This window comes from Varroa jacobsoni, unplaced genomic scaffold, assembly GCF_002532875.2.
Source record: "Varroa jacobsoni isolate VJ856 unplaced genomic scaffold, vjacob_1.0 contig01702, whole genome shotgun sequence".
NCBI lineage: Eukaryota > Metazoa > Arthropoda > Arachnida > Mesostigmata > Varroidae > Varroa > Varroa jacobsoni.
The window spans coordinates 45,884-61,235 of record NW_019214677.1 but is presented as its reverse complement, the minus strand read 5'-3'; the positions used below and the strand labels follow the sequence as shown (position 1 = coordinate 61,235).

The 15,352-nt window shown below is 36.3% G+C and overlaps 4 protein-coding genes across 6 annotated transcripts; 3 read left to right on the top strand and 1 right to left on the bottom strand.

Moving 5' to 3' along the window:
* The first annotated feature begins 156 nt into the window (after positions 1 to 156).
* Mpp6 (M-phase phosphoprotein 6) lies at positions 157 to 3,651 on the top strand. Its single transcript, XM_022853443.2, has 4 exons — positions 157 to 919; positions 1,649 to 1,742; positions 2,226 to 2,305; positions 2,723 to 3,651. Exons 1-4 carry the CDS (start codon positions 750 to 752, stop codon positions 2,844 to 2,846), a joined length of 468 nt encoding a protein of 155 aa, XP_022709178.1. The 5' UTR covers positions 157 to 749; the 3' UTR covers positions 2,847 to 3,651.
* A 1,424-nt stretch (positions 3,652 to 5,075) lies between these two features.
* Positions 5,076 to 8,890, top strand: LOC111272149 (uncharacterized). 2 transcript variants are annotated; one of them, XM_022853410.2, is made up of 6 exons: positions 5,076 to 5,235; positions 6,354 to 6,688; positions 6,862 to 7,032; positions 7,207 to 7,371; positions 7,669 to 7,829; positions 8,331 to 8,890. In XM_022853410.2, exons 1-6 carry the CDS (start codon positions 5,091 to 5,093, stop codon positions 8,716 to 8,718), a joined length of 1,365 nt encoding a protein of 454 aa, XP_022709145.1. In that variant the 5' UTR covers positions 5,076 to 5,090; the 3' UTR covers positions 8,719 to 8,890. The 2 variants fall into 2 exon arrangements, with proteins under 2 accessions (XP_022709145.1, XP_086829301.1); XM_086973175.1 differs by having other exon boundaries at positions 5,156 to 5,738.
* Positions 8,891 to 9,307: 417 nt separating this feature from the next.
* On the bottom strand, positions 9,308 to 11,345 carry Mettl5 (Methyltransferase like 5). Of its 2 annotated transcripts, XM_022853441.2 has the most exons (5): positions 11,233 to 11,345; positions 10,858 to 10,985; positions 10,439 to 10,550; positions 10,038 to 10,219; positions 9,308 to 9,760 (listed from the first exon to the last, which is right to left on the bottom strand). In XM_022853441.2, the coding sequence occupies exons 2-5, from the start codon at positions 10,961 to 10,963 to the stop codon at positions 9,519 to 9,521; spliced, it is 642 nt and encodes a 213-aa protein (XP_022709176.1). In that variant the 5' UTR covers positions 10,964 to 10,985; positions 11,233 to 11,345; the 3' UTR covers positions 9,308 to 9,518. The 2 variants fall into 2 exon arrangements, with proteins under 2 accessions (XP_022709176.1, XP_022709175.1); XM_022853440.2 differs by lacking the exon at positions 11,233 to 11,345 and having other exon boundaries at positions 10,858 to 11,225.
* Positions 11,346 to 11,441: 96 nt separating this feature from the next.
* viaf (viral IAP-associated factor) lies at positions 11,442 to 15,048 on the top strand. Its single transcript, XM_022853439.2, has 6 exons — positions 11,442 to 11,567; positions 12,401 to 12,532; positions 13,073 to 13,246; positions 13,548 to 13,824; positions 13,953 to 14,080; positions 14,725 to 15,048. Exons 1-5 carry the CDS (start codon positions 11,562 to 11,564, stop codon positions 14,069 to 14,071), a joined length of 708 nt encoding a protein of 235 aa, XP_022709174.1. The 5' UTR covers positions 11,442 to 11,561; the 3' UTR covers positions 14,072 to 14,080; positions 14,725 to 15,048.
* Positions 15,049 to 15,352: the final 304 nt, after the last annotated feature.

Here is a 15,352-nt window from a genome sequence, read left to right as displayed (position 1 = left end):
CACCGCCGACTATTGGAAAACAGGAAGGAGCGTCTTTCGGAGCGAGTTCTGGCGGGTCCTTGCCAGCCACTACCCAGTTATTGAATTCAAGCAGATGATTTGCAGCTTCGATCATCTGGCCAGCTGAGTGTACACAGGAAGCCACAGAGGCATAACAGTTCAAAGCGATGTCGAGTTACATTCAAAAAAGAGTAAAAATAAGATACTTTCTGATAATTTGTAAACATAGGTCCAAGGCTGATGATAAGATAATGGCATAGAAAAAGTTCCTGTCTCATCCTGTCCTCATCCCGCTGGTTTGACGGAAAAGCGTCAAATACGTTGTCGTCGCGCGCGCTCCGCCTTTGTCTGCTGATTCCATAACTTCTGTCGGTTTGTATTAAACGTCAGAACGGCATGTCAATAGTTCCACCAGTTCGATTCACATATTGTTTGGTTGACGCTTTTCGATCTGTCAGTGAAATATACACCGAAAAGCTCGCTTTTGTTAACTAAAAATTTTGCGATTGTGTTGCATATCGAGTCAAATAATGAAAAAGTGAAAGTCTCTGTTTATAAGAACTGTGTCTGTCTTCATTTTTTGGATTAAAGATTTCAGTCAAGCTTTTTATATTACTACGGAGAACAGTGAATCTCAAGACTGCATGTACATTTACTGTGGGGTTTAGGAAACTTCACCGACAGCCTATACTATTTTTTTGCGATCCAAATTGAACCAACCGGTTTAAAAGATTATAGCTGATGCCAAGATGTTTCGTTCGAGTACAGGAAACAGAAATGCTCAGCTATCAAAGAATGTTCTAGAAATGAAGTTTATGCAACGCACAAAGGAGAAGTATGAAAAAGATCAGTTCGAAGCAAAACAACGAGCTCTATTCAGCACGAGTCTCACTCAGAAGCTTGAGGGGAAACAAGCCACGTACGTAAAACACTTTACATTCAAATCGATTATTACTTATGCAAGCTTTGCATGAAAAGAGGTCTCTGCAGGCCGATTCGGTTGAGTTAATCTAAACAATTATGGTTTTGCCGTCTTGTGTAAGTAAGATTCGTTGTCGATTAAGAGGGCATACCTTGCATTAGAGACGAAAAGTATCAACTGCCAACTTAGAAAGCTTTACTAGTAACGGCTTAAACTTTCCTTTTGCTCCAAGCCCGTGTTCACCATCTATACAGTTCCTAAATAGATGGTATCTATAGGTAAACTGATTTGATATTTGATGGTATTTTATAAATTAAGGTATGAAAGCGTTCGAGCTTTATATATGAGTTAATAAGCTATGGTAAAGGAATGCTTTAAATGAGGGTGACTTCATTTGCCTAGATTTCCTTATTTTCAGTGTTTACATATAGAGCCAGATACTTGGTTCGTTATAAATATACTATACAGCGCTGCTAAGATTATGTTTCTTGTCTAGGAGTGCTGTTTGGGCCTTTTGAAAAGAAGCGGATTTAATTATAGAGTCTCATACATCGGCGCTTGGTAAAGACTCTGTCACCCCATGAATTTGAATTATGTAGAAACAATTCCCACCTAAGTAAGCCGCTTCTCAAAAGTAAACATGCTAGCCTATAAAGAGGTGCTTCAGAAAATATTGAAATTCTAGAAATGTACTGTAATTAAATTATGATTACGACGCTGGTGCAGGCAGAAACGTTTCATTCACGAACGAAGTTTCGTCCCTTGCGCAGACTTGGTAGCTGGCAGAATGTCTTTCAAAGGCCGCAACCCCTTGATAGAGGTAAGAGCCAACAAATCATGTAATGTTTTACCAAAAACTATGTCAACAAATAATAAAGACAGATGCCTAGAGGACTGATTACTTTTTTGACAATAAAGCAATGCTATTTGATAAACGTTTACGAAAAGCGTACGTCTGTTGTGCTGGATGACGTCATCCAGTCGGGTGCTGCTCAGCTGGCATTTGGGAAATTTAGTTATACTAAGTACTGAAAGCTTAGATTTACGTATTAAAAACTGGGTGTAACAATATCCTTTACATGATCGGACTAGATAAAAATCAAGTAAAAAAAACTCAATTACTTCAAAATCTTAAAACTGGAGCGCTGTATCTCGTTCTTTTTTGTGTTTGTATTTAACACATTTACTATTGAATTAAAGTAGGCATGAATTTTATGGAGAGGTGCTGCATTATAAGCTATGGTTTTCAGTATTTTTAATACAATTACTAACAAGTAAATTAATAATATTGCTGTATGAATAGAAACTTACTGCACAAGAGGAGACCGAAGATCCCCATTTCGGCGAAATGGGCGGAATAGACGATGTGGAATTTGCAGAAAGGTGAAATAACTCATTTACTTACTCATTTTAGCTGTTCATTATTTTTTCACCTTACGTATGACGCGGAGAAAGAACTAGCCATTTTCCTAGTTTTTGAAAGAAATCATAAATAATTTTTCGTGTGAGGTGTAATATGCTATGGTAGTATCTTTTCATTTATCTATGCTGTGATATATTATAGTATAATAAGGAACTGTCGCAAATTTAGGTTTCTTTAGCTTTACACGTAAAACGTAACATAGCGTCCTCATCAATTCGTGTCTTATTACAGCCAAAAACTTATTCACACGCCCTTATTGTTGCCCTTATATTGTATCTTAAGATTATACTGTGCGGGCCTTGTTTATACGATACGCCTGTCCTCTACTGAATATATGAACAAATATTAATCATCATCTCTTTTTTGTTAATATTCAGGTACTCGAGCACAGTGGATACTATGAGTAAAAAATTTATACGAAAACGAGACCGTTCGCAAGCATCCATAGAGAAGGCTTCAGAAAAGAAGAAATTAAAAAAACCACGGATAGATGATAACTAAACAAGTCTGTTTTTTCGTTTCCAACGCAGTTATCATATGTATATAACGTTAGAGTAAGCTTAACATATATCATATGCGCGATTGTGAGCGAACAATCGACACCGATATAAATTTTAAATAAATATCGGTCATGACGCGCCTCACATACTTATCAATCCTAAAAACACAGGGTTCGGTTACCATCTTTGCACTGCAAATGATGTGCAGAGCTTTTGAAATATACGATATTATATACAGTTATACTTCAAACACAGTTTATGGTTGACTCTCTTTAGTCCTTTTAGTATTGTCAAACTCTAGCCTAAGTTTGATCTGGTTCTCAACTGAATTAATAATAGATCAACAGAGCTTCTGTGATTACAGAAAGAGTAATCAAGCAAGCGTGTGCTGTCATTCTTCAGAAGCCAAAGATGAGTTTGAAGATTTGCGTGGAATGATGCGTTAGGCTATAAAGCAAAATAAAACGTGTCAAAGGATTAGATAGTACTAAATGTACAGAAGAAAAATGTATGCCACGGTTCTTGCAACTGGGTTTCAAGTTAATCACCCTTCTACTCATAAGAATATTGCTCGTCTTTTTTCTAAGAAAGTGAATGATATGCTTTGGTTCACATGTTGATTACAAACTGGGATAATCAGCTCGCCGTCCTGTCATTTTAGGATTCCCGTTTCCTGGTTACAAATCTCTCATTACTTATAGCATTTTTTAGAGAAGTACACATGTATGTTTTAGATACATGGCGCACATCTAAAATTGAAAAAAATCTAAGACTACATTTAAATAAAAACAAATGTTTCAACGAAATTCTTTGCATGTGTCAATAGTTCCATTCCTGACGGTGCCACTTATTTAATAGAGACACAATTAACCGCGACTACAGACTCTGTTCGGGACTTAAACTATTCACTAATTATTTTCGAAGAGTATTCGCTCTTTAACCCGCAAATAACTTTCTATTAATAACAACGCAATGTTCGTAGGTGCAAACTTAGGTTCCTTTCAAAAAATTATGCTTCATAATAAAAATTCCAGAAAAATTCAGTTTTGGGCTATAGCAGGCAGAATATTTAAAAAATGCAAAAGCTGAAAATAGCGAAGAAACTTAAAAGGTGCAAAAAGGCGTAAAAAGCTGCAGAAAGGCTGGCCGTCAGAGGTCATCTGGATAAACAAACTGGCAATTGATGTTTTCATTCCAAAACAGTGGACAACTTTCGTATCAAAAATCTAGGTGTAACAATAATGGCCTTTCGAGCCTTTCGGTGACTTTTTGAGTCCTTTAATTATGAATTCTGTTAAAGACTGTCCGAATTGTTTCATAAAAATTTTTCTCAGGATTTTCAAAAAGCGCTAAAAACTGGCGAGAATTTGAGCAAACAAGAAAGCTTTTAATTCTGGTGAAGGTTTGTCCAGTGCATAATAGCTGATCTTCGTTCAAATTCCAGAAAGAGCGCACTGTTGTTCGCCATGACAAGTTTGTTGTGTTGTTCCAGAAAAAAAACCAGCTGCCCTTTGGTACTAGGAGTGACTGATGCACATATGTTTATTACAACAAATAGCGCGTCAAAATTTTCCCTGATTTGAATGCTTCCCCCTATAGATACGTCTTACTAGTACATTACTATAATAATCACAATAAATACTGAAAGTAGTACCCGAGGAACGCAACAGGAAATCGGCCGTCCGATTAAAAACGCACTACACAATTACCTCTCTCAAACTGGTGTCCATTTTACTTTTGTTTGCGATTGATCTACAGACGAAATAGTATATCACTATTCATTACCTAGTTCATTTTGCTTTTTTTTATATGACACAAGAAGAATGTGTAAAAACATGCACAATGTGATCGAGTAAACTAGGCGCGCTTCATTAAGATATTACGAAGAAATCAAAACATCCCAATATCTTGCCTTTAAAACGCTACAATTAAAACATGTGAGTTCGGTAAGTGTTAACTGCTAATAACAATTGTTGCGTGTAAAAAATGAAAAAAAAAGGATACTAACATTAAGTATACGAAATTATGAGATGTACTCGTTCACAATGTTGACATTGGGGAAATGGCAAGCTATCGGATCATCTGCTAGGCGTAATTTGTTGTCTATGTTTGCCATCATCATAATAACCAAATGTTAGGGAAATGCGCAAATTAATGTAGAACAAATAATGGAGCAACGATACATTTACAACGACTGTAATGAATACCAGAGATTATCGGAGAGTAATTTTCACGTCGCTCGCTCATGTCACGTTTAGCTCCTCTGTTATTTTTTACCAGGAGCCTTAGAGTTTTGAAGCAGACGACGTCAGCTTTAGCAGTATTCACTAAACAGTGCTATGCGCTTGGAACCGATGTTTTTTCAGATGATCCACACTATCTCCTTCCAGGCAGGTTGATCGGAACGAAATTTTAGCCACCGATGATAGATGCCAACTTCTTGTTGCCTCGATGGCTTCTAATACCGAAATATCCACAGGACATATTCTCGATGTTTTTGCCAGGCTTTCTTCCTACAAAACTATAGATCGAACCAGACAGATAATTTCTCAGGCTCCTTAAAAATGTATTCTTCTGTGCTAGAAAATTAAAGATTGGAGTTAATACCTGTTGCTTCGATTAAGCGCCGTATATTGAATATAATTGCAATTCAACTAGATTTTGTTACAACAATTTATCAATCACTAATAGTTGAAAATCAGTGCTAAGAAGCATTATTGGAAAAACACAACATTAGTTATACAGATTGTTAGATCCTGGTGTCTGTTACATGAAACGCGCATAAATTGCTTACCTGTGTTTACGTACGCTATTATACTACTTTATTATTCTTTTCTGATTGGAATGTTGGTATAACTACGTGCACACGTGGATGCCACCTGATGCAGACAAGGTTAGTGTAATTCGAAGAGTAAAATTTGACTTCTTTACTTAGATTATTGTATTACTAGGTAAAACTCGTAAGTATCAAAACACTTTAATAATGCTTATTAAATTCAACTTATGTTAAATAATTGTCTCTATTAATAATATCCGCATTTCTTAGAGTTCACATCTGTAACACATCACGCAAGAACATTATTGAGCGCGTGGTACCTATTCGATTCATACAATGATTTGCAAACGATTTTCTAAAAAGGAAAAAACAAGGAGGATAATGCAACATAACATTAATGACAAATCTGTCATTTATTCGTGAATTGGCAGAGTTTCATTCAATCCACCATAATAAAATATTAAGTAAAGATGCTATAATCCTATCAACTTTTGGTATCATTAGAGCCAATAAGGGGCTTCAATCGGTAAAAGAATCACTTTGACAAACAATTTTTTTAAAATAAATATTCGTATAAAGTTTTCAAAGTATTCTCTGAAAATATCCTGGAACTACTAAAATGGGATGAAACATTTAGGCTTTATGCAAAAAAATGTTTGCGCCCATTATATTCCCATGAGATATTTCCAACGAATCCGTCTAATTATCTTGTATATACTTTCATTCGAACAGGATTGCTGTTGCTACGGGACGGAGCAATGACTAAAGAAAACTGCTCAGGGGGTAGTGAAGGGCAGGCCCCAGCAAATATATCTATTTCAGTGATTACGAACACCAAAAAAGAGGCTTCTTTAATGGCGACAAATGTTGTGAACCCGTGCGAACAACCCAGGTTAGAGATAGGGGAGTATCTAGTCGATGATGCTATTCCAGAGAAAGATAAGGATCGCCTGCGAGAGCTGCAAACTGAGTTGGCCAGTGAAACTATTTCGAAAAACCGACGAAAAAGACTTTGGAAAGAGGTAGAATGGGTTGCCAACCGAAAGCGGAGAAACGATGAGAAAAAAGTACGTGCATCTGTGTGTTTTAAACTGAGCCTTCTTATTAAACCAGATTATACTGACTTGGATGAGTTTAAAATTAAAACATTGCCACCAAATGGTCACATCAAATCATAAAACAAATATAAAAAATGAGTAAGCCAGCAAAAATGAATTTTGTTTATGTAACTTGCCATTAGGCTGAGCGTAAGAAGCGCCAGTCTGAAATTCGAGAGGGGACTCGAGAGCCTTCACAGAAACGTCAGCGCATCGTCCGAATGGCGAACAGCGTATGTAAAGTCCGCGTGGCTCTTGATCTTTCTGTTCATGGTCTTATGACCGATGCTGAACGGATGAAAGCCGGAAAACAGGTTTGTGAGATTGATTAATTAGCGGATTTACTTTTTAATTGTTTATAGTAAAATCAGTGACATTGGCATATAAAACGGTGAAACAAAACGCAAAAATCATGATAATTGTTATAATCATTATTTATTCAAATATAATGGCTAAAGCAAGATGTTTGTTACTTTACATGATTCCAGACACAACGATGCTATGCGATGAATCGCCGTGCCGATCGTCCCCTACAGCTCTATTTAACTGGGTTGGAAGGCACCGAATACTGGACTGGAAAGATGCCTGGCTTCGATAATTGGGATGTACATCAAGTTAAATCGAATCATGTTGAGCACTTTGGCAGGGATCAGGCAAGTTGCTTTAAATATGCCTTGTAGTAGGGTGGTAGTAAGTATATTTAGATGTAGTTTTGGTTATCGATTCAATGATAGATCCGGATGGACTGGCCATTACTTCTCGTTAAACAGATCTAAACAAAAAAAACCCTTTGTTTTTTGTATTTTTAGTATGTATCTTTTATTCGCATCGGTAACATAATACATCGGTTTCTCTGCTATTATATAACGGCATCAGATAGTTATTCCAATAAAAGTTTTAGCTGTCTTTAGTCGAACGATCAACACTGTAACCTTCATCTTTGGTCATAGGTGGTTTATTTATCTGGCGACTCGGATACGGAGCTTAGTGAACTTGTCGATTCAGAAGTCTACATTATCGGGTGTATGGTCGACCACAATAGACTTAAAGGGGTCACGTACCAGCGAGCGCTTGACGCAGGGGTCCGACATGCTAGGCTTCCTCTAGACAGGTGAATTAAAAGAATTTCCAAACTGGATATGTCTTATCATCTTTCTGTTTTCTTTAACTGTCTAACATGCATGATCTAAAGGAAGTGCTTATGGATCACGTAAGTGTTCAAGTAAATAAAAAATATTTATAAATAACCCTTATCATAATATACATTTTGTCTGCACAGTGGCGTCTCCTATGTCTCCTATTTACCCCAAGCTTAAATCGAACAGTATAATTACCTAGGTTATCAACGAATCATATTCAGAAGGCCAGCACTCCAAGCTGACATTTGCAATTATATTGCGATATTATGGTATGCGGAAGTATATCATATACATCAGCTACAGTTTCTCGAACCGAAAAAAGTGTTTATTTGTTTGACAAGTCTATTAATTAACCTTTTATATTAAACTAATCTAATTAACCTTTTATATTAAAGCAATGAATAATGTGTTCGTGTAAAATTGTTCGCAAAAAGTATTTCATCTAATGCGGTGCAAATTGAACTTGTTTACAGATATGTGGACATGAAGACACGCAAGGTGCTAACTATCGATCATTGTTTCGAAATTCTTTTAAATCGCGTTAATGGAATGACATGGGAAGAGGCTATAATTAGAGCTATACCTGCCCGCAAGGGTGCTCAGCTAAAAGGTGATGCTGATGGTGAAGAAGATAGCAAAGGTGAAAAAAGACGGAATCAATCCGGGGACGCCGAAGAAACGTCTGCGGAAACTAAACCGAGTAAAGAACTTAAGTGCGGAAATGAAAAACAGGAGAACGTGGTAAACAATATCGAATCTGCTGCTTCAGAAATGGTCAATAAAACAACTGAGTCTATTGTGATAGGCGACACTTGTGGCAGTGAAACCATCGTGCCTAATACAAAAGTGCGTGATATGTGACGTACTATATAACCTCTACTGCTTAGAGCAACTGCAATATGGTTCTTTATTAAGAGTAAATGTTCTTTATTTCACAGAAAGAGTATACAAAGCTTGGTGTATATATACATCCGTGGAATAATGTACATAAATCGCAATTAAATAAATTCCATAATGTTGTTACTTAAAACAATTTTATTTTTTTTTTTATACAATACTGGTTTTAGAACTCCATTCCATGAAATAATTAAATGGGTCTCAATCCCAAGTTGTTATAGTTCTTCAAGAGCAACAATTTCTCTACATTATTCCTTTAAACACGATCTTCATGCGTGTTTGTTTAGGCTGAAAGGCAATGTTCTGAATATATTTAATATCATCACCATTTAATACCATCATTTAATATAACCTACCAGCTCTGAAATAACGATATCAAAAACTCCATTGAATGCCTTACAGACATCAGATTTACGCGTGCTCGGAATAAATTACCGGAAATGATACTGTTTACATATAAATCGATTTCGTCTAAAGCGGCTATATGAATTTTTCATGATCAACCTACACGGCAAGAATTAAAACTTACAATGAAATAAACGTCACATGAACATGTTGTTATGCTTGGGGACCTGTTTTTATTCTTAAATTATATTCCGCTGCTGCGAAGGTCCTATTAAATGCCATTCTGGAAAACAACAAACTTAATATATATGTCTGTAATATATTGGCATCTTTTCTCCAATTTTATTACTATATATGGAATAAAACAGCCCGTAAATGATCATAGGCAAAGAAACTATCAAAAGTGTCTACTATAACTGTCAGTTGCACTCTTGCGGCAATTTAATAAACCGGACAAAGTCAACTTCGACGTCACGCGTATCATCCCTGTGAAATTTATACATTCGATCGATATTGTATCGCAGCTGAGCAATAATCTCACATTTAAGTCCACGCTGCTCAGATTTTCGTACAAGGTGTTGGCGAGTAGAACTCTTGTGCAGTGAGTAGACACTACCATGACACAGAGATGAGGCTATATCTACAAACATGAGATCAGCTCCTGTAAATACAGAGCGGGAAGAACTAAGTGTACCAAAAATAATAAGCAAATAATAAACAAATATGTCGAGTGTTTTTTTTTATCAAATGGACAATTTGAATAATTTCAAAATGCCCAATCTTTAGAGCTTAAAAACTCTTGTAATGGTATATCTACAACTGCTAAAAAAGAAGCTTGGTTAAACAGAGTGACAGATCGAAACTAGTCTGGGGTCTGCTCCTTGCGCATCCCTGGAACAATATACATTAGATATATTAATTATAGCCGAGGAAGGTACCTTTATTTCGAGTGCCAAATGGAGGATTCATGATAACTGTATCTACTGGGTTTCGTAAAATTTGACTTAGCGATGACACATCGGTCTGGAGAAGGGCCACGCTTTTTGTAAGCTCAAATTCTTGAATATTGTTCTTGCAAATTTCAAGTGAGCTTTCATCGATATCAACCGCAACAACATAACTGAAATTAATATAAAGTCTATGTTTTTGTTTGCACATAAATCAAACTCTATTCCGATTTATTAAGGATCTACATGCATGAAGACCCTATACATCGATATTGGTTGTTTTTGCACACCTGCTGTCTCGCACAGCCCCTTGCTATCTTGTTATTGGCTACTCGCAATGGATTTGTGTTTTGTATCTCCTCAAATCACGATAGTTTCCTGCCAAAACTCACTCAGCACCGAGAAGTCCGGCTGCCACGGATAAAATTCCACCTCCACATCCAAGATCGGCAACCACACGATTCTCAATCTCTCCTGCGCTCCAAATGTGATACAACATCTCCGCTGTGAAATTAATTCAAAACAATATATTATTCGCTGCAAAAGTAGATTCGAAAGTCACGCTGAGTAAGTACTACATTAGGTAAGGCGTTAAGAAGATACAGCAACTGAACTTCCTGAATACAATGATTCAGTATAACATTTAAGAGAAAATTATTCAAGTTCATCCAAAAGCCAACTATCTAAATAAACGCAAAAACTTATCCTGAAATGTATTGTATTAAACCAGCTTAAACGAGCACAACAATTTGACCGCTAGGAACATTTTTATAATAACAATGTGTAAGTAGTCATCGGATTTTCTACTGACCGGCAATATCAGGTGGCGTTGGGTATTGCTCCAAGTGAATATTTGGTTTATCAAACGTCTCTACATTATCCAACATAGACTTGAGTTGTTTCAATTTCATCTTCATAAATTCACATAAATCCAGTTTTCTGAAAATTCGGGTCTCAATATAAATAATATGACGCATAGATTTCAGTTTTTCACAACATCTTCTAACTGTGTGCGATTATCTAGCGGTTAAGAGTGATCATTTAACTAGGCAAACGACAACTCTTTCAAACCCAAAAATTGTCTTAAAGCTAATCAAGTATGAAAAGTAACACATATGCATCATAGTGTAATACACTTGTTTTCGATAAAGCGCGGAAAATCTAATGGGAAATAGCTGAACCTCACCATGTGCGCGTCGCTCGGAACGCGAATACTACGGATATCTAGGAACTAATGTGTTATTCCCAAAAGCTGCTATTTCAGTTTCGGAAACCAGAGTTAAGAATCTAAAGTATATTTGTTGTTAAAATAGTTATTACTATATATGCTTCCGCGGTTTTTCTGTGAAACTTATTTTCGATATTTTGGTTTTCCCTTGACACTAGATCTCGGAACTGCTTTCGTAAAATTCGAATGCTTTTCCGTGCGGCAAATTGCCCCTGTGACTAATCGGCATCCAATACGCGATTGTAATTTCCGATAGGCTGTGGAAGAAGTTACCGACTAAATACATCATGCAGGTTAGCCCTAAATTTATATAAATGTCTAGGAATGCAGAAATATATGTATTATGGTGTTCGAGTTCTGGAGAATCCGTGTTTTCTATAATGACTTGCGGCCAGCTCCTTATATGGGCACGTAGGTAGCAATGAATGGAGTTAGAAGAATTGCCTTAAACGCACTATCTTTTTTCAACTATTGTTGGTGCGTCCTATCCAAATTATTGCCCTAAAATGTTGAAGTTCAGTTTATTCTATTCAGAGCTACATGGAGTATACGAATACACAAATCTGTGAGTCAAGGAGAACAGAAAATTTAGACCGATGCTTTCATATCTCAACTAGTGATTAGGGTTATACAATAGAAAAAAAAAAATATGTCAATGTATTTAAAGCAAACGACGTAGACACAGCCTGCCTTTACTTTAATAATAAATTCGGTATTTTTTTAAAATCATTTCATCGAGTGCAGTGAAATGCGATGCCCTTCAAGGCATTTGTGCTATATGTTTCTTACGGTCAAATTAAAATATTGTTGAGCCCTACGGACACATATTTCATCGTACGTAAAAAGTAATGCTGTTATATCCTTGATATCCTTGCTTAAAATAAATTATTTTCTATGCCCTTGGGCGACAATTATACCCAACGGATGCGCTAACGGAAGCGCATCAAAAGCCTATAACCGTCTTTAAATTCTCCCCAGAGCTCTCTTAGGAAGAATAGCTGCATCGATATATTACATTTCTATTTATTACTTACTAAAAGATTTATCTTTTGTGTAGATAGCTATATTCAATTTAAGGCCGACATTAGTTGTCATATATATTTTGACTTACTTATTTCTTCGACAGGATTCTAGCAAGGACACAGAATGGAATGATGCCTTGCGACGGCATGGGATTATCCCTGAAAAAAAGGAGATCACTGAAGAACAGATTGTGTCATTAGTCGACGAGGCTGCGAAAAAACGGCTTGAATCTCAAGTATCAAGATTAATTTAATTTTTTTGGCCAAGAAACAAAGATCTGATGAGGGTCGCAAATTTCTAACGTAATTGTAGTAATGTTTAAGGCCGTCTTTATCTAAGTGCCAGCATATACCCATATTGACGTATAATTATATATTGTAAGTAATCGGTGGCTATCCTAAGCCTGTGAGTTCTCTTAAATAAAAGTTTCCTTGTACTCGCTAGAAAATGAAGCAGATCAGTTATCGCAGTTAAATTTATCTATAAAATGATTACAATACTAATAATTACACTAGATTCCAACCAACGCGCGGCACTGTGATCATTGCAAATAACTTGTTGTTTGAATCATAACGTTATATTCTTTATCCGAATCAGTTAAATATTTGGAATCATTTCTCTATTAACGTGTACCTATTACGCAGGTAAAGAAAACAGCCAGTTCTCTATTTTAGAAACTGCATAAAATATTTACGCCGGGTTAAAATCATATATAAATGTAGAAGCAAACTATGGAGCAAGTAAATTGTTGAATAAGGGGTGTTTTCGGAAGTAGGAACGCAATTTGGACAATCTAACCCTCGACGAACTGGAACTCCTTGAGGACGAAGATGATGAGCGAGCTCTACTAGAATTTCGTCGAAAGCGGATTGCTGAAATGTGGGAAGCTGCGAAAAAAGCGAGGTTTGGTGAAGTACGTGAGATCTCTGCTGATGACTGGGTCGAACAGGTGAGGGCTGTTTGACAGAAATTTCTGGTATAACCCTCAGTGTACTTGACATAATTTGAATCAATTAGAAGAACTTCCTATTTTCAAACTCTTTTTTTTTTTACTGTTTCCCTGCTTTTGTTTTTGTTTATTTGCCGTCCCCAACACATAGTCCTTCGACGATTGAGTTATTGTTAGGCAGAACAAGTGACGTAGCATAGCTAAAAAAAATATTATTTAGCTCTCACGAGCTATCACGAAAAGTAAAAATTAGGCATCCCTGCCACCAATAAACTACAGTCAGCTTTTATTTCTGCTACAGGTGAACAAAGCCGGTGAAGATGTTACAGTGGTGATACATCTGTTTAGTAGTGGTGTTCCGGTTTGTACCCTACTTAATCAACATATCCAAAAATTAGCACCAAGGTTCCCTGCAGTGAAATTCCTTCAAGGTCTTGCCCAATGTTGCATACCTAACTTCCCGGAATCGCATTTGCCCTGTATAATGATTTACCGGAATGGAAAACCGGTGGAAAAATTTGTAGGTCCCGAATTTTGGGGCAGTCGGCCGACCGTTGAAAGTGTTGAATGGGTTCTTGGTAAGCTCTTATTTTTATTTACATGCACTTTTATTATTGTTATTTATTATCCCTGTTTGTTAACTAACGTAGCTCTCACTAAATGAAGTATCAATAACAGTCTGAATAATATTTAATGCGCTTCTCAGCAAAAAAAGGCCAGGTTTTCGAAACTGAGATCGAGAAGGACCCTCGGCCAAAAGTTCGTGACATCTTGTTAAGCCAGCTGAAGGGCAAGGATTATGATGATAACGGCGATGACTGGTAGCTTGCAGACGTAAGCGCAAATTTTAATCTATCAACTTAGATTTGAACAATCTTGGTTTCGAACAGTTCTGGAAAAAATATAATTTTCTAGATGTTTAGGTACCGTCGTAAGTGTATGTACGAAACTAAATACATCGTATAGGTCGACCGGTAAACCAGGTCCAGCTGAAGAGGTTAGCTTCGAGGAGCTAAACAATCACAACGTGACTGGTGAATGCTTAGTGTCTTGCAATCGAATTCAATCTAAAGCGTAGCAAAAAGTCTATGAACCAGGATTAATACGATGTGCATATCGATTTTTTAAATACCTTCACGACGGTTAGCTGTGGATCAAAATATTACCTTATAAGGTAACGCTATGATTACCTATGTGCACGTTTATTATCGTCATTATCGACATTTAACCTATATTACATAACTTCGTATTATAGCTTTTTCGATTCCAAATCCACAAGCAAACTATCTTCTGTTTGCCCGTATATTTGATGGAGCGCAATGTTTCTGAACTTATTTGTTACTACCCATCTACAAATATGCCTTTAAGCTATGTAAAGGCGCTTAAGCTATTTAGACTTGAATATTAACAGTTCTAAAGAACTTGGATATCTTTGACACTTCAAAAACTCATTAAAGTAATTCATTATTCTTTTGTAGAAATTTAATGCAACAGACCAATGCACCGTTAAAGACATGACATGCGGACGGAAGAGCATCACACTAATTTGTACCGATATCTCAGCAAAACGCGATCTAGAAAAAGATGAGCCATAATACTGGGACTTATTAGATATAAATGTACAGGACATACTTACATTATGACTATTGTGATGAGTACAAGTGATCACCTTAATGGAACTAATCACGCTAATGCCAAAGAATGAAAGTTAAGGTTTAGACTTATCTATAGTGCCTGCGTTTACATGTGTATTTATTCTTTAAATAAATAAATAATAAATAATATAAATTAAATCTAAATAATTTTGTTGTTAAATAGCTGATATCCGGTATATGGTACTAACTATGTATCACAGCGAAGATATGCGTATGTGTGGCAATTTTTTTCCAGAGTTCAGGTTTTTATCTCATCGTCACAAGTAGCAGTCATCGGTTATCTCACGTATGTACATATATTTGTTGATAAACTTTAAAAAGAGTTTCAACTCTGTGTGCGCATAAAACAAATGTGATTTCCAGCATATCGATACCAAAGTTACGAATTTCAAATTTAACTAAAAATCAAACCAAGAACTACAGCGGATTTGTATTTCTGGAAGATACTCTG